The sequence below is a fragment of the Phyllostomus hastatus genome, unplaced genomic scaffold, assembly GCF_019186645.2.
Source record: "Phyllostomus hastatus isolate PE091 unplaced genomic scaffold, TTU_PhHast_1.1 phas_scaffold_78, whole genome shotgun sequence".
NCBI lineage: Eukaryota > Metazoa > Chordata > Mammalia > Chiroptera > Phyllostomidae > Phyllostomus > Phyllostomus hastatus.
The window spans coordinates 108427390-108451528 of NW_025334041.1; the positions used below are offsets into that span (position 1 = coordinate 108427390).

General features: G+C 38.2%; 1 protein-coding gene across 2 annotated transcripts in view; it reads right to left on the reverse strand.

The window, feature by feature from the left end:
* The window catches only part of MTA3 (metastasis associated 1 family member 3), a 161751-nt gene that overhangs the window by 48696 nt on the left and 88916 nt on the right, over positions 1–24139 (reverse strand). For both annotated transcript variants that reach the window (XM_045828495.1, XM_045828494.1), the window contains exons 7-8: positions 22890–22992; positions 19857–19956 (exon numbers count right to left, since the gene is read on the reverse strand). In XM_045828495.1, the coding sequence (XP_045684451.1) occupies positions 19857–19956; positions 22890–22992 (203 nt within the window). The remainder of the gene's footprint in view (positions 1–19856; positions 19957–22889; positions 22993–24139) is intronic.

The following is a 24139-nucleotide window of genomic DNA, read 5'->3' on the forward strand; positions in this document are numbered from 1 at the left end:
GTTTGTGGACCAAGTCCCCATTAAGGGGTGCTCGAGAGGCAACCACACATTGATGTTTCTCTCCCTCTCTTTCTCCTGTCCTTCCCCGCCTCTCAAAATAAGTAAATTTTTAAAAAAAGTTACCTTGGTTGATATTTTTTAAGCAAGAACAGATGACCAGACATGCTTGGAACAGCTAGGTTGGTGGGGGTTTTCTATACATTTCAAGGGAGAGTGATATGAAGGATAATTTGAAAGAAGAAAAGATAGGTTATGATAATATAATTGACTTTTTGCAAAAGTACCTTGGGTCTAGCATTTTCCTCCCATCAAATGCAGAAAATAATCTAGGTTCCAAAAATTCAAAATTTGAGGTTTTGAAAAACTTAACAGTTTTCTACTGGAGAGAAAGCGATTGATCCATTAACATGTATGTCACTGTATGTGTAGCAGGAAAATAGCAAAACAGGATGATTAGCCCTGTCTCAGGATAAGCACATACATGTGGTGCAGATTTGGCTGACAATGTGATCAAATCTTTGCCAAGAGCTCATTTTGTTTAAACATTCTAACATATGAAAGCCAAGTCATGCAATTCTTTTAAACACAGTGTATCTTCTGATATTTATCTAAAATTTCACAAATGGAGAGGTGTCACAATCTACAAGACAAGAAGGGTCTTAAGATTTAGTGTGTAAGTGATCTGTAAGTATCTGATAGGGGGCAGTAGACAGTTCTCCCCCGGTGCAAGAACATAAACTAAGCTCCAGTATCAACTAACACCTGTTAAAGGGGGGGAAGTAGCAAAGGTATGGATTAAAAAATATATTTATGCTGTGATATATTAAGACTCTGAACAAGACTGCAGAATATAAATTTGTTGACAGACCTAAAGGCAAGACTTAGGACACGTACACATGTTTAGGCACAGCAACTAAGTGCTTTAACAAGGGTTGACATTTCACTTAGAATAAATCATTGGACTCAAATAAGCAATCTAAACTCACACGTAAAGGAATTAGGGAAAAGCAAAACAAAACAAACAAAGCCCAAAGTGTGTAGGAGGAATGAAATTATAAAGATCAGAGCAAAGATAAACAAAATAGTCTAACAAAATAACATAAAAGATCCATGAAACCAAGAGCTGGTTTGTTGAAAAGATCAACAAAGTTGATAAACCTTTAGCCAGACTGACTCATCAAGAAAAAGGGAGGACCCAAATAAAATCAGAAATGAAAGAGGAAAAGTGACAACTGACACCACAGAAATAGAGAGGACTATAAGAAAACACTATGAACAATTATGTCAATAATTAGACAATCTGGAAGATACAGATAAATTCGAAAAATACAATCTTCCAAGACTAAGTCAAGAAGAAAAACATCTGAAGAGATCAATAACTATTAATGAACCAACCATCAAAACATTCCCTACAAATAAAAGTCTTGGATCTAATGGCCTCACAGGTAAATTTTACCAAACATCAAAGAAGAATTAACACTTACCTTTCTTAAACTATTCCAAAAAATTTAGAGGAGGAAAGGCTCCCTAGCTCATTTTACAAGGCCACCATAACCATTATTCTAAAACCAGACAAAAGCATTACAAAGTAAGAAAATGATATAGGTCAATATCCCTGATGAACATAGATGCAAAAATCCTCAACAGAGTATTAGCAAACAAAATTCAGCAACACATTATAATGACCATACACCATGATGAAGTGGGATTTATTCATGAGATGCAAGGTTTGCTCATTATCTGCAAATCAATTAATGTTTTACACCACATAAACAAAGTGAAGGACAAAAATCATGATCACATCAACAGATGGAGAGAAAGCATGTGACAAAATCCAGCACCAATTTACGATAAAAACCCTAAGCAAAGTGGGATTAGAGGGAATGTATCTCAACATAATAAAGGACATATGTGACAAATGCAAGCTTTTTCCTTAAGATCAGGAACAAGGCAAAATGTCTACTTTCATCACTTTTATTCAACACAGTATTTGAACAGCAATCAAACAAGAAAAAGAAATAGAAGTCACCGAAATTAAAAAGGAGTAAACTGTCATTGTTTACAGATGACATAATACTCTGTACATAGAGATTCCACCAAAAAAAAAAAACAAACAAACCAACCATTAAAATCAATAAATGAATTCAGTAAAAGTAGCAAGACATAAAATTAATATTCAGGAATTGGTAGCATTTTTATATCAATAATTAATTATCAGAATGAGAAATTAAGAAAACAATCCTATTTACAATTGCATCAATAAGTTTGAGCAAGGAGGTAAAAATTCAGTACTCAGAAAACTATAAGACACTAAGAAAGAAACTGAAGAAGATACAAAATAAGTGGAAGCAGATACTGTGCTTATGGACAGGAAGAATTAACACTGTTAAAATGTCCATGCTACCAAAAGCAATCTATAGATTCAACGCAATTTCTATCAAAATACCAATGATATATTTCACAAAACTAGAGCAAATAATCCAAATATTTATATGGAATCACAAAAGACCCCACATAGCCACAGCAATGTTAAGAAAGAAGAACTAAGTTGAAGGAATCATACCACTTGACATCAAACTATCTTACAATGTCGTAGTAATCAAAACAGCACGGTACTGGCATAAAAACAGGCATGTAGATCAATGGAACAGAACAGGAGCCCAGAAATAAACCCACGCTTGTATGGTCAATTAATATTTAACAAAGGAGGCAAGAACATACAGTGGGGTAAAGAGTCTATTCAGTAAATTGTATTGGGAAAGCTGAACAGATACATGCAAAAAAGAAGGAGGGGGAGGAGAAGAAACTAGACCACCTTCTTACATCATATACAAGAATAAACTCAAAATGGATTAAAGACTTAAATGTAAGACTTTATACCATAAAAATTCTGGAACAAAACAGGGAATAAAATCTGGGACATTTCTCTTAGTAGTATTTTTTCTGATTTATCTCTTTAGTCAAGGGAAACAAAAGAAAAAAGTAAACAAATGGGACTACATCAAACTAAAAAGATTTTGCACAGGAAAGGAAACCATCAACAAAATGAATAGACAACCCACTGAATAGGAAAACATAATCACCAATGATACATTTGATAAAGGGTTAATATCCAAAATTTATAAAGAACTCAGACAACTCAACACCAAAAAAAAAATAAACAATCCAACTAAAAACTGGGCAGAGGACCTCAAAAGACATTTCTCCAAAGAGGACATACAGAGGGCTACTAGACATGTGAAAAGATGCTTGACATCACTAATCATCAGAGAGGTGTAAATTAAAACCAGAATGAGGTATCACCTCACACCTGTCAGAATGGCTGTCATCAGTAATCAGCAAACAAGAAGTGCTGACAAGGATGTAGAGAAAAGGGCACCCACAGGCATTGTTGGTGAGATTGAGAATCAGTATAGACATTTTGAGAAACAGTATGGAGGCTGTTAAAAAAATGAAAAAAAATCGAACAACCTTATGACTCAACAATTCCACTTCTGGGCATATATCCAAAGAAATCGAAAACACCAATTCAAAAAGATATATGCACCCTACATTCACTGCAGCATTATTTACAGTAGCCAAGACATGGAAGGCTCCTAATGTCCATCAATAGACAACTGGCAAAGATGTGATACATATATTCAATGGAGTATTACTTAGCTAAAAAAAAAAAAAAAAAGGAAAAATGGAATGGAATCTTACCATTTACAACAGCATGGATGGACCTAGAGAATATTATGATAAGTGAAATAAGTCAGACAAAGAAAAATAACGTAACTGGTATTGGTTTAACTTACACATGGAAGCTAAAAAACAAAATAAGTGAACAAGTAAAACAGACCCACAGACACAGAGAATAACTGATGATTGCCAGGTGAGAGGGAGTTTGGAGGGCTGGGTGAAAAGGATTAAGAATACAAATTGGCAGGCACAAAACACTCATGTAAAAGTACAGCACAGAGATACAGTCAGTAATACTGTAATAACTGTGTATGGTGCCAGGTGGGCACTAGACTTATTGGGGGGATTGCTTGGTAAGTCATATAAATGTCTAATTGCTATGCCGTACACCTAAAACTAATGTAACACTGAATGTCAACTGTCACTGAAAAATACAAGAACCACTGGATTCCAGAAAATAAAAGCAAGCAGGGACCTCATCAATTTCCCAGTGATAATCGCAGCGAAGACCACAGACCATGCACAGTCTTTTGCATTATGTGTCACAATCAAGGAATAAAACTTCCACTCAAGGGAACTGCTTCTCACTCTTCTGTAGCATGGGTACAGAAACGTTTGATTCGCTCTTTACTCTTTGCTTGTGCTCTGCAAACTCCAGAATCAAGTTCCCCTTCTCCAGCCACTTGACAGGCTTGGCAGTTTGGCTGATGTGTACACTCTTAAACATTTTTACATTATCCCTGAAACTAAATGATTATTGTTTCTGGATATATGACCTATGAAAATGGGGGGGAAAAAGGGATCCCTTCAATTAATATATTTTCATAAATGGTTATTTTTAAAACCCCTAAGTTTACAATGAATAACAAAACTAAAAAAGATTAAATGGTATTCAAAATCAGTAATTATACAAATTAACTATGCTGTTGAGATTCCTTAGGAGGTATAAGTAATTTTTATAATTAACAGTGCTCTGAAGCCAAAAGTAACAGAATTAAATGATTTTTTTCTTGGCTGATATTATACCAACCACTCAAAGCATGAATGGATTTTCAGTCTTTTGTACATGGTAGGTGAATGAAAATGCTTTTCTTATAGGGACTTTTAAAATTGAGGATGAGCTATTATATAATAAGGCTTCAAAGAACCAAAGTAATATCTTAGGCTTTATAAGTAGTTATGACCAAAATCTCCAGTGACTGTCTGCTCTTTTCAGAGTGTGGTTGTGTATGCACTTGCTTTTGGGAAGACTAATTCTTGCACTGAACCACAAATCAAATGGAAAAATGGGTCAGACTCACAGCTGACCAGGAGCTACGAAACCTCCAAAGCCTACATTTATTCCATAGCCCAGAGGAGGGTGCATTAATTATCAGTGTGCGTAGAAAATAAACATCCCACCAGACACATGTACTGTGGAATTCCTAGAGTATAAATAATTCTGTTGAAATCAGTGATCCACTTGACAAAGGAAACCAGGGGATCACATGATTTGCTAGGAGTCCCTATTAACTCCATCGATCTGACACACAGCTTTTCTTTTGAAAGGACTTTAATAGTCTAATCCTACCCTGAAAAGATATAAGTAAAATACAGAAGGTATTTTCTTTAATAGAAAAGACAATACCCAGTAAAGACTCATAGAAATAAGCTAAGAAAACATGTAGGAGTTTGGGGGGGGAAAACCCCAAAAACCAAAACAAAACAAAAAACAGTGACTATGGTTTACCAGTAAGATAATAGAACCCCAGAAAGCTAGACATACTAGAGAACATACTGGTGGTTCCATTTATATGGACTTTGAGAAGAATGACAATTATTTGATGGTAAGAAAGGTCTCAACAATCATTGCGGGGCAGGGGACCACTGATGAGCAGGGGCATTAGAACCCTTTGGGGATTTAGCATTGAGGTCCCCCCTGCCCCGCCCAAACCTGGGTGGTGGTTACATGGTTACAAATACACTTATGTAAAAATGTATAAACTGTACATCTAAAGTGCAGGATACTTAATACACCTTACTGCATGTACACCTTAGTTTAAAATAACATAAAAGAACTTAAACCCTAAATTCAGTAAAAAAAAAAAAAGAGGCTTCTCTCCAGATACATACAAAATTACCATCTTTCCAAAAGCTATACAGATAACACATGACAAGATCCATTCAAAACTAAATTTTAAAAATCATGAGAATTCAGCACAAGCTGTTCTCTTTGCCAAATAGCACCGAAAGTGTTGTCACATTTCATCTCATTCACAACAGATGGAGATGACAAATACAAATATTTTAGGAGAAAGACTGACGATGAAATTTTGGCAGTGAAATTCTCATCCTCCGTTCACTAGGCACACTATGGTAGACTGGGTTACTGTCCAGCAAACACTCACTTCCTCCCACGGACCTCCACAGGGGGGCATCCTCCCCCTCTGTTGGTATCAGGCCTGGACAATGACTTGAGTGGCCAATAGGTTGTTCAGATATGTGACTTAACAGAGCCCTCACATGTGTTCGTGCATCTGGACTTGCCCCTTGTGCTACTGACGCTTGCGAACAGAAGACGAGACAGGAAGGAGATGTGGTCACAACCTGCAGTGTGGCCCCGGTCCAGTTCAGCAGAATCCTAGACAATCTTCAGACTAGTGTATAAGAAATCAATGCTTGTCGTTATAAGCCACTGAAATTCTGGGGAGTAAATAATGGATACTGTGTTTTTCCTTTGAGAATACAGAACTCATTCAGCCAGTACTAGAAGTGCTGTGAACAGAGAGCCCTCAGCTGCCGGTCCTCTGTGGAATGACCTCAGTTTAAGGAAGAGTCACCACCCCAGGCCGTGCTCTCTTCCTGCAGCAGCCTTCATCCAAGGATGCAGGAGAAAGGCCCAGCCCTTCACGCCGATCTGGGACAACTCTCTAGAGCAACCCGCAGACTCAGCTGGCTTTCAGTCAGAATGTATCCTAGCTCACCTCTCCTTCTATTAAATCCTGCCTCCTTCCCCCCTCTCTCACAAGTGTTGATTCCAAGTGTTAATAGATTTCCTGCATGCAAATCTCCATCTTAACGTGTTTCCCAGGAACCCAACCTCTACCGTGTAGCATTATTTTGACAACAGCTGATACACATATACAGTCAAAACTAACAACTGATTTCCTGATAATCTGACAAAAACTTTATATGTATACCTCCAGCACAAATTACAGCATTCAGAATATCAAATCTACTTAAAAATTAATGAGCATTATTGAGCATATGGTTTTTCCAATCAGAAGATGAATATAAACTCTCATGAGTAAACCTCAAATCATGACTAAGGCAAAATTTCTTCTATACAAAAAAAAATTTTATATGCTATTTTTTCTTCATTGCATAGTACTTAAAACAAAATTCCTCCTTCACTGTCAAATTTGTTGAGGCATAGCTGTCACTCATTCGAATCTCAAGCATCACTCTATACAACACCTGGGGTCATGTTCTTATGTGTGCTCATACCTTCAGATCATTACCACAAGAAAGCTATAGGGCAGCAGGCCGTGTGAACCTCTTGGTCCTAAAAGTCATTTCCAAACTTACCGAGAGCAGAACTATGGGTTCTTCGCCCCCTGGCTGGCACTAGACACAAACCAGGCAAACACGTAACACAGCTGCGTGAAGACACTGAAGGCCAACCACTGCAGACAAGGAGAGGCTAAGATAACTCAGGATGAGGAAGTATGAGGAGAGCTTACACACTGGCCCTGGCTTTCACCTTGAAGGCATTTTCTGGAGGGAGACTGCTACAAGGGAGTGACTATATTTCAGGCCCTAAAGGAAATCAAAACATATTACAGGCATACATGTCCTCTGACTACAACCTCCAAGGCAATCAGGATAAATTTATTGGTTGAACCTCGTTTCCTTAGAAATTAACTCATAATCAAATGCAAAATTATGAAGTATAGTAGAAGCTACTTAGAAGCAAATGATAAAAAAAAATACTATATATCAAAATACATGGTACCATCAAGGTGGTAATTAGGGACACATTTATAATCTTAAATATTGATAAGTAGACTAATGAAATTAATGGGCTAAAAATTGGTCTTAAAAAATCTAGAATAGGAATACTGGAGTAGACCCAGAGAAATGTAAAAGAAGAAAATAAAAAACAAAAATAGGACTTCTGGCCAAGATGAAGATATAGGTAAACTCGCTTTGCCTCCGTGCACAACTACAGCAAACATTACAGCGAGACTACAAATATCACCCAGGTTTTAGGGAAGCCACACTGGTCCACACGCGCAGGAGGGGCAGAGATGTGGAGTGGCACAGGGAGGAGGTGGAATGGGCGATTCCACGTGTGGTGGGTAACAGTCTGAAGGGATGCCTCAGAAGCAAGCGATCCCAGCCCCAGACCAGACCACCCAGCCCAGCGCTCCTGTACCATGAATGTAAGTCTCTGTAACTGCAGGCTATAAAAGCTAGAAGGGTTTGGAGTGGTGAAAGAAACTGACGGTTTCTCAGGATACTCCTCTTAAAGGACCTGCAAAGGTCTCAGCACTTATGCAGACCCACCCTGTATGGGATTCAGCACCAGGGCAACAGCTGGAAGGGCACAAGTGGCACACGGGGAAAAAGGGAGAAAGTGAAGTGACTGGCAACAGGGCAAGTGCTGGGAGACAGCTTCCTCCCAGGCAATCTCAGAGGCCAGGCAGCAGCATTGTCCCCTCTCTGTGCCCTCCCCTACACAGAGCCACAAAGTGATGAAATGGGTTTCCCCACCCTAGCAATTACCTAGACTCTGCCCCACACAATTTACAGGTGCCTTTCCTACAATAGGCCATGTTACTAAGACAGGGAGTCAAAGCAGCTCTACCTAATACACAGAAACAAACACAGGAAGGTTGTCAAAACGAGGAGACAAAGAAACATGGCCCAAATGAAAGAAGAGAACAAAACTCCAGGAAGTTACTAAATGAAATGGAGATAAACAACATATCAGATGCAGAATGCAAATATACTGATGATTGGGGGGCTCAAAGAACTCACTGGGTGCTGCAACAGCTTAAAAGAAGACTCAGGGAAAAATGAAGTTTGCATTAAATGAAAAAAAAAAATCTACAGGGAACCAATAGTGGAGGGAATGAAGCCTAGAATCAAATCAACAATATAGAATGTAAGGAGGAAGAAAAGCATTCAATCAGAACAGCAAGAAGAAAAAAGAACTCTAAAAAACGAGGATAGAATAAGGAGCCTTTGGGACATCTCCAAACTTACCAACATACAAATCACAGGGATGCCAGTTCCAGCCAAGTTGGAGGTCGTAGGTAGAAACCCTTCTTTGCACAACCAAAAGGATAACAACCAATCTAAAAACAATAAACAACCAGAAGTGCCAGAAAATCAAATCACAGAGATGCCAGAAGGAAAAGAGGAAGAGCAAGAAATTGAAAGCTTAATTGAAAAATAATGAAAGAAAACCTCCCTAATTTAGTGAAAAATAGAAAACAGACATACAAGTCCAGGAAACAAAGAGTCCCAAACAAGTTCAACCCAAAGAGGACCACACCAAGAAACATCATAGTAAAAATGCCAAAGGTTAAAGACAAAGAGAATCTTAAAAGGGCAAGAGAAAAGCAAAGAGTTACCCAGAAAGGAGTTTCCATAAGACTGTCAGCTGATTTCTCAAAAGAAACCTTGCAAGCTAGAAGGAGCTGGCAAGAAGTATTCAAAGTGATGAAAAGCAAGGACCTACAACCTAGATCACTGTATCCAGCAAAGCTATCATTTAGATTTGAAGGACAGAGAAAGTGCTTCCCAAATAAAGCAGAGCTAAAGGAGTTCACAATTACCAACTCATTATTATATGAAATGTTAACAGGAACTATAGAAGAAAAAGATCAAAATTATGAACAAAAAAGGCAACAAATTCACAAGTATCAACAACTGAATCTAAAACTAAGCAATCAAGCAGAACAGGAACAGAATCATACATATTGAGATCATTTGGGGGGTTATCAGCTGAGACAGGGAAGGGAGAGAATGGGGGAAAAGGTGCAGGGGTTAAGAAGTACAAATTGGTAGATACAAAATGGATAGGGGGGTGTTAAGAACAGTATAGGAAAGGGAGATGCCAAAGATCTTTTATGTATGACCCATGGACCTGAACTATGGGAGGGGATTGCTGGAAGCAATGAGGATACCAGACAAAGGTGAGCAAAGTGGGAAAAATTGAGACAACTGAAATAGCATAATCAATAAAATATATTTTAAAAAAACAAATACAAAAACAAATGATATAGAAAATCAACTAAACTGAAATCTCACTCTTTTAGACAATAAAGGAGAAAACTCTGGTACAACTATCAAGGAAAAAGGAGAGAAACCACAGAAACAACAAAAAAGAAAAGCTACTTATACCTGCAGATATAGCAAAATTTTCCAATTAAAAATACTATTAAAAAACTGTGTTGATAAATTTGAAACTTAGGAAAAAATGGAAAAATCTGACCAAAATGGTCTTCAGTAGAATAAAATCTTATTCTAATGATAACCACAACCCAAACTGAGGGATATTCAGTAATAATTCTACTACTACTATTACTACTACTACTAATGGCCTGTGCTCTTCCAATTGCCTCGGTTTTGAAAGAGAGAAAGAATAAGGAACTGTTCATTCAGAATTGAAGTACATTAAAGAGCTATGACTACTAAATGCAGTAAGTAATTCTCAAGCAGATCTTGTACCAGAAAAAAAAATTTTTTTTTCTTTTGTTATAAAGGACATTACTGAGAGAACTAGCAAATCAGACTGAAGTCTCTAGATTAAACAGCGGTACTACAGCGATATTCATTTCCTGAATGTGACTATTACACTGTGGTTGTGCAAAAGAATATTCTTACTCTTTTTGGTAAATACCTCTCCAAATATTTAGCGATAATGGGATATCCATTCTGAAACTATTCCATAATTGTAATATGTATATAGAGAGAGAATGATGAGGAAAATGTATTAAATATTAACAATTGGGGGACCTAGGTGAAAAAAATATAGAAAGTCTTGGTACTTTTGCATTATCTCAAAAATACAAAGCTAAGTTTTTAAAAAACTATAAACACAAGCCTTCATTAACTCATACTTATGAATCCAAATCTCTTCACACTGACTCTAAACAAAGAACTTAAAACAATTTTCATTATATTTCCCCATAATTTCAATCTACAATGATTTTTTCTGATGCTTCTTAAATTAAATACATGGAAGAAAAAGTAGTGTGAATATTCACACTATATATACCAAAGGCTACATACACACACACACCAGGGCTATATATACCAAAAAGAAAACTAACTTAAGTTTAAATTTAAAAGAAAAACATAGATAAACAGACCCTAACATACACAAACACTTCTCTGAGGACAATATGCACTATTTCTAAGCTCCTTTAATATCATTTTAAAATTCTTATCTGTAATAAATCGTCACACACCAAAAAAGTGTGTCTAATGTGAATATTATTGCCTTAATGATGTATTTAGAACAAAGGAAAATTTCATGTCTCAATATATTTTCACTGTAACAGGAGTCCATTAGTTCCAATTTAATTTTACAGATTTGGAAACACAGATAGTACTCATAAGCAAATTGACTTTTAAAAAATTATATGAATTCTCATTTTATCAATTTTATATTCACTTTAAAGACTAGATTTCTGGTACAAGTTGATGCTTAAAAATGTTAACCAAAAGATTTATACATTCTGCCCTGGCTGGCGTAGCTCAGTAGATTGAGCGCAGGCTGTGAACCAAAGCATCACAGGTTCAATTCCCAGTCAGGGCACATGCCTGGGTTGCAGGCCAGGTCCCCAGTGGGGGCCACGTGAGAGGCAACCACACATTGATTCTCTCTCTCTCTCCTTCTCTTCCCCTCTCTAAAAATAAATAAATAAAATCTTTTAAAAAAAGATTTATACATTCTGCTGAGTACAATACTTTAAAAATGTAACAAGTACGATTTACAAGCTGTCCTCAAGTCCCCAGTACCTTCAAGGTTCTAGATGAAATGTGTAACTTGAACAGGGCTTACAAATAAAGAATCAATTGCAAGATTAATGGCTACCATTTTTACAAACAGCTTACACCTGAAGAATAAAATTATCATCGGTTGAATCAACTTCCTCTTCTTTCCAAATTTTTCTTGAAGGGAAATTTTTATTGTAAAAATTGTAGCTTGTTATAAGAAGAAATTACAGTGATTTTCTTGTAACAAGCATATTAAAATGTATGATTAATCATAGCTTAACAATCATATTCAAACTTGATAATCTACCACAATGACAGTGAAAATGGCGTCACAAAATCCCTTTCAGACGATCAATAGCGCTACAAAATCAGAAGAAAGTAAATGAGACGCAACCAAGACTGAGCGGAAAAGGCACCATTGTTATCATCATCTTGTCAACAATAACAACTAATATTTATTGAGCTCTTACACTGGGCCAGACACTGTTCTAAATTATTTACAAGCGTTATCTCATTAAATCCTCAGGCTGACGCTACATGGTAACTCAGAGACAGGCTCTTCCAGAAACTGAAAAGAGGGTGCCAGGTCTCGTTCAGGACATTGAGGCACCACCTTCTTTCTTTCCCAGTGAGGACAGGGCCTGGAACAGGCTTCACGAGGTTAAGAGCCCAGTGTTTGTGAACACTGCCTTAAATGAAGGCTCATAAACGGTTCATTCTAATCTCTTCTGAAATGTTGATGGAAGTACACAAAGACTTCTTACATAGCAATGAATCAGATGTTTTCCACCCAACCCAGACAGCCAATGTCACAGAGAGCTCCACACCCCTCAGAGAGTCCAGGGCCCAGGGAAACCAGCCCCAGCCCCAAGGCATGCTCAGGGGAGCAAGGCATGCTCAGGGGAGCAACTGCAGTTCCATCAAGTTTTATACGCTTGGATACATGTGTTAGCAACCTTCAGAAGTATATCTGTAATACACTCTTCTTGTCAATCCATAACCCCGTGAAGCAGGGCCGGTAGGTTTTATTATTGTTCCCACTGCAGACGAGGCAACTCAGACACAGAGAGGTTAGGTCACTCGCATAAGCTACAGTTCCAGGGGGACAAAAACCACAGAATCATGAAAGTGTACCCATTTGCACACCCATGTTCATAGCATCATTCACAACAGCCAAGATAGAAGCAACCTGTTTTTACTAATGGATGAATAAACAAAATGTGTATCTAAATATGATGAAATGTTATTATTCAGCCTTAAAAAGGAAGGAAATGCTGACACATGCTACAACATGGAAGAACCCTAAGTGATATTAACTACGTGACATAAGCAAGTCACAGAAGGGCAAATGTTGTATGGTCCCACCTAGATGAGGTACCTAGAGCAGTCAGATGCATAGAGACAACAGAACTGTGGTTGCTAAGGGCTAAGGAATGGGGAATGGGGAGTCATTTAATGTGTCTGGAGTTTCAGCTGGAAAGGATGAAAAAGTTCTACAGATGAAGGGTGGTTATGGTTGTACAATAAGGTAGATACCTAACGCCAGAGAATGGTACACTTACAAATGGTTAAAGTGATATTTTTTTTTGTTGTGTATGTTTTACTACACTTTTTAAACAAGTGTTTCCAATACCTAAATCATTCTGTAACTCCTGGTCTCAGACTGTGTGTGTACAGCTCTGAGGATACAATGATATTAGAATTCAACTATACATCACTCTTTAGTGATGAGATGTACTCAGTAGAAGATTTTAAAATGTTGAAAAACAATGGAATAGAAATAATATACTCCAATGACTTTTTAAAAAAAAAATCTGTCCCAGAGATGGAAATTAATTTGCTCATTCTCAAATATTTACTAAACACCTAGCAAGTATGCCAGGAAAAATCTTTGGTGCTATGGATTCAATAGTGAGGAAAGACAGATATAGTCACTATATTAATGAATATACAAGCTGACACGTGGGGAATGAAAGAAAGAAAAATAGACCGTAAGTAGATAATCACAAACATGAATGTTTAATTATAAACAACATGGAGGAACACAGCTGGTTTTGTTCATGAGCACAGGACACAGTAACCTGCCCTAGACTGATGCACTAGACAAAAACTAAAAAAAGAGTAAGGGTTAACTAGTGGGACTGTAAGAGTATCCAGGCAAAGGGAACCAAATGTGCAAAGGTCCTGTGGCAGGAGGCAAACCGGGGAACCAAAGGAATAACAGAGCCTGGCTGGAGCCCAAAGGACGCGGAGGAGAGTGTGTGGGCAAGGGACTAGAGAGACAGGCCAGGCAAAACCCCACAGTCTTGCTGACTGTTTAAGGAACCGGGTTTTTACCTAACTGCAATTAAAAGTCACTGAAAGGATGTGAGATTGGAGACAGCAAAATCAGAGCTGCACTTTTAAAAGATCAGACATAATACAGGAATTAGAGACATTTCTGGATAAAATTTCCTCACTACTAAATCAACACAGCCTGACCTTTCCCAGAATCAGACTTAGCACTGAGAAGCCTAAGTTTCTAGTCCTCATTCTGTCACTAATTAAATGAGTCTTTATATAAAAGTTACTTCACCACTATCTCTAATATAGTTTATCTCAGAAGATTTCTAAAGCCCCAAACAACTCAAAACATTCTTTTTCTGGGATCCCACCCTCCAACTTGCTTTAGTCCTCATAGCCCAGGCAAAAGAGGAATCCAGTACTTACATGATCTGTACCTATTCGATAACCTTGAGGCTCTGCTCCAGCCACAGCCCCCTAACCACGTCCGTGGCACTCCTGCCTTCCCGCCACACGGGTGCAGACAACAAACAGGAAGTAACAGGCTAGACATCCGCCCACTACTACCTACTAACCACCTCAGGCTTTACTCTGTTATAAGGAATTGTGTTTCCTTAAGGCAGTAAAGGTCAGTGTAAGTATTTTAATAAACTGATGTTTTTGTTTGCCTATTGTTCAAAGTACACTTTAATTTTTAATAAAACAAGGATGAAACCTAGGAAGCCTCCATGACTTCAATGTTCTAATAACAGTAAGTCTTATTATATACATTAGACTAGCAGTGTTTGAAATTCACAGTCCAGCTACGTTCATTAACAGATCTCAAAATGAGGAAAGTAGATCTAGCGATCTACTGGCAGCTTAATTACCTGCTCCCACACTATTACTGGTGATCTGACAAGTAGTGTACATGGACAGTCTTGGATAAATGGATGTGTCGGGTTAGGAGTGCTGAAAGCCCAGTTGCAGCCCTCACAGAAAAAAAGCACAAGAAAACCACCTAGACGAGCTACCAAGGTTCTTGAGGTTTACCAACCCCACCTTCTCTGCAGTGGAAGGTCTTCTGGTCACCTGATACAGAAAGGGATACTAACCTGATCTGTTACAAGCCTGCAAACACTGAAAGAAAAATAAAAATGGGACTCTCCAAATTCAGCTAAATAAAAAAATCAATTTTCATTTAATAACACAAAACAACTTAGCCTTTCACATGTTCTTTTAGGGGAAAAAATCTGAAAACTCATATTAATATTAATAATCAATTTTTAACTACTCCCACTCATTATTATAGAAAGGCCTTAGGATCTTATATTTTAACATCAAAGTGGGAAAGTCTAATACCACTGAGCCAGCATCTGCGATAAGGAATCAATTTCTTTCTGCTTTGTCAACTTCTAAAAGATGTCAACTGTATGGTGCTGAAAACATAATAAAAAAAACATACATAGAGTCCAAGTAAAGTTGAACCTAGAGTAGAGAAAGCAGGAAATCAAGGCATTTAAATGTTGCAGAAAAAAGCCCTGGTTGGTACAGTTCAGTGGATTGAGCACTGGCCTACAAAACAAAGGGTCACTGGTTTGATTACCCATCAGGGCACATGCCTGGGATACAGGCCAGGCTCCCCAGTAGGGGGTGCTCCAGAGGCAACCACATTTGGATGTTTCTCTTCCTCCTTTCCTCTCTCTAAAAATAAATAAATAAAATCTTTGTTTAAAGAGTTGCAGAAAAAAGAAAAGACATTCTTCAGTGCTGCCTAATTCAAGATAGACAACAACAATAATATTTAAACTCAAGCCATTTTAGTGAGAATGAAGTAGAAGAGGTAATCTGGTAGAGCAGAGGGAACTCCTAAGTAGAAGTCAAGAACCGATCCAAACCCTGTCTCTGAAACCAGTCGTACAAACATGCCAAAGCAGAATTTCCTGAGCCCCATGAGTATAGTGCTGCTTAAAAAACAATTATAGTAAAAAATAATTTAACACTCGATATAATGTAAAAGTGACCTCCAAATTGCTAAATACAAAAGAAAACAAACAGAAGAGATGAAAACAGTGGAGGATCTGAAAGTACATACTTAGAAGGAGCTTAATAGCCCAGTATTGTAAAAGATATACATAAAATGATATTTAAACTAATTAAGGTATATAGCCTGTGCCTTCTTTATTTTTATTTACTTACTTTTTTTATCCTCATTCAAGGACATATTTATTGATTTTGATCAATAGGGGAAGGGAGAGAGGGAGAGAAACATCCATGTGAGAGAGAGAGACATAGACTGGTTGCCTCTTGTACACACCTCAACCGGACAGAGACTAAATCTGCAACCCAGGTACCATAATTTGCCGTGTATAATGTGCACTTTTTTTGTCCAAATTTTTGAGGGAAAAATATGGATGCATATTATACATGGGTAGCACTAACTCAGTACTGTATGTCTTTAATTCTTTTATTTATGCTTATGCGTTAAAAGTGTAATTCTAGAAAGCAGTAATGATATCCATATATAAAATAATACCCTGGAATAAGATAATCAGTTTTGTTTCTTAAAAAATAAATAAGTAAATAGTTGAATTTAAAAATCGAAACAAAGTATTTTTTTTTCCTGACTGTTTGGAGCAAAACCATGGGTGCGCATTATACATGGGAGCACATTACACACTGCAAAGTACAATATGTGCCCTGACCAGGAATCAAACCCACGATCTTTCAGTTTATGGGACAATGCTCCAATGAACTGAGCCACACTGACCAGGGCAGCTGTCTTATTTAAAATGCTTCTTTTATAAATGGTCTTCCTCACTGACAGAAAAACACATCAAATCTTGAAAACTCAGTGGTCTTCCACCAGAAATTCATCTGCTATCCCACCAGTTACCAGCAGTGGGAAGCAGAGAGTTGCTGCAGCTGTGAACCAAGAGCCCAATAGGGCTCCTCACCTGTCAAGGCTTCAGGCAAGTCCGTCTGAAGTGCGTCCTAAGAGCTCTGTGTCATCTCACAAACAAGCTTTCTACCCTTACTCCTCAGACAAAATAGAGGGAATCTGCTGAACTATTACAGAGATAGCATCCCCAATCATAATCTAAGAAGCATTATCTCACAAAAACAATGTTAAATCACAAGAGACTGGGCTACGTAAGTAACAATATCATCTATACAAGGCAAGATCATTCAATATTTGAAAAAAGTTTTTCCAGGTTCTCCTAAGAGATGAAAGAGTGTGTTAAAGTGCTAGGGAAAACATGGTGGGGGGAGTTCGAAACGCTGTTCCACACGACTTAGACCCTGTGTTAAAAGGAAGTTCACGTGGGGCTTGTCTCACCAGCTACCTCATTTACTGTAATGTGGCGCTTAAACAGGGACAAACAGATCAACAAAAGGGAGAAGAGACCAGACATCCAAAGCAGGCCTAACCATAACTAAAACCCTTAAATAAGACAGAAGGGGCATTACAAAATCACAAGGAAAGAAGAAATGCAATAAAAGGTGATGTGATGATTAAGTTTCCACATGAGAAAACAAAATTAATTCAATCCCTACTTCACTCCATTCTTAAAAATAAGCTCCAGATAGGTTTACAGTCTTAAATGTAACTAAAACTTTATTAGAAAAAATAGAACAATATTGTGAGTGAATATTAAACATTAGCCAAGGGGTATGAATCCAATATAGAAAGGAGAAAAAATATGAAAACATGTTTAATCCCACAAAGTAATCAGGTAAACACAATTAAAATGAGATAGCATCAAGGCAGTAAAACTTAAGTGTGAAAATACCAAGTGTTGAAGACAATGCAAAGAAACAGATGAAGAAAGAACACTCAACTGATGTGATATTATAAACGTCGCTGACAATGTGCAGAATTATCTGGCTGCATGTGGTCAAATTCAAAACAACACTGACCTATGAATCACTGTGTATTACTATTTCAACCGTAGTTATTGTCCAGAAAGCTCACACACATGCTCACAAAGGGAAATGTGTTGTATTTTTCAGTGCAGCATTATGGGTAACAGCAAAAGAAAAATGTTTTTAAAGCACTCCAGATGTTCATGGTAAGAGAATACATAAATAATGTGGTGTAGTATTCTTTTAAAGAATACTATGAATACTACAAAGTAGTTAAAATGCGTTAACTACGTATGTATTTACTAGCATAGCTAGATCACAACAGAAAATGGCAAAATTTTACAGAGGTAATATAAACACATACAAAACACATATTTATGTTATTGTAAGGTATATAAGTAACAGTAAAACCATAAAATAGACTGACTACATAGCAGATTGTTACAGTGGCTGCCTCTGGACTGGAGGCAGGGGCAATGGGGGGTCAGAGGACAGACAGAAGGGGGGAAAGAACTGGGGAAGAATACTATTCACACTTGCTCAACTGTGAACACTTACTTCAGGTGGCATTATGTGGAATTTTATTATATTATCCTCTGTGCTATTCTGTAATTTATTATTATTGTTCCTGATGCAAAAAAGTAGCTAAACAAACATAAAATGGTAAAGAATACATTGTACTCTGGGTGCTGAAAACAAAACTATTTTTGGCTGCTGCTGTACTGTATTTTTCCATTTTTTGTAATAAGCCTCCATCAATTTCAGAAGTAGGGGGATCTTTTTGAACAGAAAAACATATACAAAGTAGTGGTAAGATCCATGTAGTTCTGATTCACATAAATATCTGCTGGTAGGATTTTTTAAGTTTTTGCAAGGGCGACATCCACATGCTCACTTCTCCGGTGGAGTGCTCTGCAAGTTCTACACAACCCAATCACAACCTACTTTGAAACTCCTGAACTTTTATATAAAATGTTCGTGTACACGTGAAGAGAACAAAACTTGCTTCTATAAACATTCTAGTCTTTGAGAAAGGATAAAGGAATTCCATAATGGCAATGGATTACAAATGCTTTCATCATTCATTATAATTGTACAAAAATATAAGAAAGCACTGTAAGAAACAAATTTGGTATGCGTCCCAGCATGAATTTTTTTCATTATTATGATAAATATTTGTGGAAAGCATTTCAAATTAAAATATAATGAGAAAGTAATAAAAGCTACCATTGCATTCCATTCCATCAGAAAATAAAATTGAAACTTTTACTACAGGTAATGAATATTGGTCAAAGAGCTTAACCTCACCATACGTCAGTTTTCCCACCTATAAAATGAGCATGCCATGCCTATCTGAAGGGTTATGGTAATCACATATGGTAATTAACGTCAATCAGTGAAACACCTGCAGAGCTACTTTGCTGGAGGCAGAGAGAAGCCAAGTGCCAAGCTCAATGCCCAGCCATGGCAGGCATTAGTGGTGCAAATTAAACTGGATATAGGAAGCTTCATTTAATTACCAAGGGAAAAGAGAAACAGTCTTAGAAGATGGCAACCACGATGTAACAAAATGATGTAAGAAAACAGAACCTCTTTCTAATAAAAAGATACAAGAACTTAATATCAATACTAAGCAATGGTCATGACAACAAAATAATTCCGACGGCAACAGCTTTAAGACATGGTCACTTTCACTTAAAAAAACTATAAAGCATTATACATGATCTACAACTATTCAGGTACTTAGATGGAATACGTGGAAAAAATACCAAAGGGAAAACAAATGGGTCAGAATGTTGAACCGTGTTCCCAAAAATATTTTTACCATTTTGTACCCACTCCATGAACAGTCATTCTTACTTGTCTCAGCTCACGCGCGAGGTGCCTTAGGAATGAGACACGCCCCTTTACCCACCAGCCAAGCTAATTCTGCCCAGCAGTCAGCGGGGCTGGGAGCCAGAAAGCTCTCGTGTCTACAGCACTGCTACTTTGGCTTTAAAATTGAACAAGGAGCAGAGGAAAGAGCCCTGAAATTTCAGAAAGCATCTTACCAGCGTGATGTCTCGAGAAGCCGCAGCTGCGCTCATGTGCAAACTAGGCTGCCTCACAGAACTGCTGCAGTCCAGGGCCCGGGCAAACGTCCCGACAGCACTGAGCAAACCACAAAAACAGAGGGGAAAAAAATCAAGGCTCTGCTATGTTTTTCTACTGAAGAAACACATTGCGGTAGTGAATGAAAAATTGTAAAAGAAAAGTCACACAAGTTCTTGGATGTTTGAAAATCAAGTATCAAATAAGAAGTATTTTCTAAAAAATTTAAGAATTAATAAGCCAAAATTTACCATTAAAATTGACAAAAAGTAGTTTGTGAGGCATAAAGGAGGAAAAGATCTATTTTGAAACACCACAGAATAAACAATTTAGTATCCAAATGTGCTACAAAAAAACTGAAAGTAAATTAGCTCATTTGAGTATTACTGCAAAGTAAGTTCTGACCCTTTTTTTTGGCCCAACTGTGAAATCCCAGTAACATTTTTCCTGGAAATACAATCAACCTCTTCCTATGAGGACTCGATATAGAATAGATTTCCATTTTAAAAAATTACTACAACACTAATTATCACTTAATGATATAAAAGAGCTTCCAATATGTAAAGAACCCTAATTCAAGAGGTAAAGCATGAAATGAAGACTTGCTACTTATCTATTTTTTCAACATGTTAGCCAAGACAGAGATTTTTTTTAATAATTTTAAATTTACTGATTTGGGGGGGGGGGGGGAAACTGATTTGTTGTTCCACTTATTCATGCAATTACTAGTTGCTTTTAAAAATTTTATTGATTTTCTATCTTTAGAGAGAAGGGAAGAGAGGGAGGAAAACACCAATGTGAGAGAGACACATTGATCTTTGCCTCTCATAAGCCCCCAGCTGGGGACCTTTTGGTTCACAGGCCAGCGCTCAATCCACTGAGCCACATCAGCCAGGGCCACTGGTTGCTCTAACATGTGCCCTGATTGGCGGTCAAACCCGTAATGTTGGCATAACAGGGACAATACTCTAAACAACTGAGCAACCTCGCAAGGGCAGGAAGAGATTTTTTTTAACATTTTGATTAAAATATAACACATGTGTAGAAAAGTACACATTGTACAGCTATGTAGTGATGGTAAAGTTAAAGTGTATCCATGTTACCAACAGCCAGGTCAAGAAAGTGAAGGTGATAGCACCCTAGAAGGCTCCTTGGGCTCCTTCCCAATCTCTACTCCCTCCCTCTTCCTCCAAATGAACCACCATCCTGGATTCTAACACTATAGGTTAATTTTGCTCATTTGGGAATTTAAATAGAATCACATACTATGTAATCTTTTTGTGTCCATCTTCTTTTGTTCAAAATGCTGCCGTGGATGCCCACACGCTGCTAGCTATAGCTGTGTTCATTCGTTCTCTCTGACCTGGAGCACCCTCTGCACTGTGTCCCACTGCCACCCTACCACTGATGGATATGTTTCCCGTTTGGGGCTGCTATGGATGGTGATAGCCATGCTATCTGCACATGCGTCGTCTGGAGCGCTGATCTGTGTAGGCGCTTCTGCTAGGTATACATTGCGGAGTGAAACTGAAGACATATGCATGTCAGATGATTGCAAACAGTTTACCAATGCAGCCATACCAACTCAGAGTCCCTCGGGAGGGGCGTGAGTGCTGGCTGCTCCACCTCTTTGCCAATGTGTGGCACTGAGGGTTTTCACATTTTACAAATTCTGATGCTATGTGCAGTGGTATGTGACCGTGGTCTTAATTTATGTTTAGAAGACTTTCTTTTAAAGAAATTTAAAAAGACACTAGATGCATCTCTTTGGTGCCTCTCATTCTGGCTTATAGACAAAAGGAAACATATGGCCCTTGGTAATCAAGGAAAAAACAATAACAATCAGCCCTGGCTGGCGTAGCTCAGTGGATCGAACGCGGGCTGTGAACCAAAGTGTCACAGGTTCAATTCCCAGCCAGGGTACATGCTTGGGTTGCAGGCTATAACCCCCAGCAACCGCACATTGATGTTTCTCTCTCTGTCTCTCTCTCTGTCTGTCTGTCTGTCTCTCTCCCCCTCCCCTCTCTAAAAATAAATAAATAAAATATTTTTTAAAATTTAAAAAAAACAAAACAAAAAACAAAACAAAAAACAAAACAATAACAATCAAACCTAAAACTGTAGGAGGAGGACCCCCCCCCCAGCCAAAAAATGGAATTATCTTCTGGAGGGTGGCCCCTTGTAGTACAGGCTTCCCCGCTAAGTGAGTGTCCTAGGAACCCTTCTGTACCTACATACCAACTAGCGTTGTTGTGAGAAGCTGCATTCGGCCTCAATGAGTTCCTTTTTAAGACTCTATGTGTTTGCCCATTTCATGACAGGTGATTTACGAGCACACCTGCCCACACTGTGCTGAGTGCCCAGAGTTTTTGACCTAAAACAGCATGACCCTGTCGTAGGGACATAAATAGGAGGGTATCCCCCCCTCTATTTACCCGATTTCTCCCCAAGAGACCGTATTTTGTTTCCCCCAATGAAAAATATCCTCAAAGGGAAACATTTTGCCAATGTGGAAGAGGTAAAACAAAAATCAGCACAACACTAAAAGGCATCAAAGTTGACGAGTTCAAAAATTATTTTGAGCAGTGGGAAAAATGTCTCCATAGGTGTATTGCATCAAATAGAGAGTGCTTTGAAGGTGACTGAAGTTTAAACATGTAAGATTAAGTACACGATTTTTATAAATGAATTCTGGTTTGCGGGGTGAGAGGTCCCCTCTCATATACTATTGGGGAGGAGCCAGTCAGTGGAACAGACCATAGTGAAGAATCGAGAGTAGAACTGAGTCACCAGCAGAAGCACTGGCCTGGAGACTCATACAGGTCACCCGGATTTTGAATTATTTAGCAGATGTTAAGTGATATTAGGCCTTCTTATATAACTAGAAAAACAAAAATACAACCAATGAAAAAAGTAGATTACAAAGAAAATGAAATGTGTACAAAATCTTTTACAGAGAAAAGATGTTTTTGACTCAACAGTGCCATACTCACCGTGCTACAACTAAAAACTGGTCAATCTGTCGGTCTGTAAGTGGGCTATTTGGGTCCCAAACTTTAACTTCCAATTTTGACTGTTCCCTCTCATCTGATTCTCCTGTCCGAGAACAAAGGAAACGGAGCCTTATTACTCACGAGGCACATGCATGGTCACATACGACTGACAACTGCGGTAACCACTCCATCAAAAACGCAAAGTAAATTTTCATGGTTTTGGTGCATTTCTTCAGTCAGCAGATGCAGAACATAGAACACTTCATAACGTGAACACTGATAATAACACAACCAAACCATACGGTATTTTCACTCGTCGGTAACATGTATTTCCTGAATGCTTGCATGTGTGAGGCACTGAGCCTCACTCTAAGGGATACAAAGACAAAAGGGAAAGCGCTCCAGCAGCAAGACACTTAAACTAGGATTAAAACTTATACACGAATAGCTGTGACACAAATGAGAAAAGCAGGCATCACAAGAGAGGTAGAGATATGGCTGTGAAGTTCCAAAGATTAGAGAAATCATTTCAGACTAGCTAGGAAGTGAGGCCGTGAAGGAGGTGGCATCTGGGCCATGAACGGAAAGATATGAATGCACTGGCAGAAGAAAAGGACATTAGGACTAAGAAATGAGAGCATGAACAAAGCCACAGGGCTTACAAATGCGACAGGAAGTAGCTCATTTTGTCAGGAGTACATTAAAGGGAGTGAGAGGAGGTAGCTAAGAGAAGTGGATTATGAACACATTACTGAAGGTGCCGCTTTGATTTTCTGAAAAGGAAGCCAATGAAGAGTCCTTGCCTTTTCAGTAGGAGAGTGAAAAGACCAGAATCAAACTTGTCATCTCTCTCTTAGCAATGGTATAAAATTTGCACTAAAGACACAGCCGATGGAGACAGAGAGACACGGGACTGACAATGACGACACCAAAGGGAGAAGGTTTAGGACGTCAGTGACGTACCGGAGGCAGCGGGCAGCCTGGAGAACTACAGAGATAGTGCTGGCCATTAACAGAAAGAAGGAAGCTAACAGGAGGTGAAGGCTGAGGAGAAGACTGATGACAATGCAGGATGACAATGCTGGATGCTTTGCTTTAGGAATATCTCACAAGGAGATACAACCATCAGGCAGAACTCAACGTGAGGACAAATGACAGCAATGGAAAACAGCCTTGGGAGTCCACTGAAATTCTAACTCACAGCTATGGATTTCCTATCAGACTGGGGACTGGTTCTGGCTTTGTTTTGC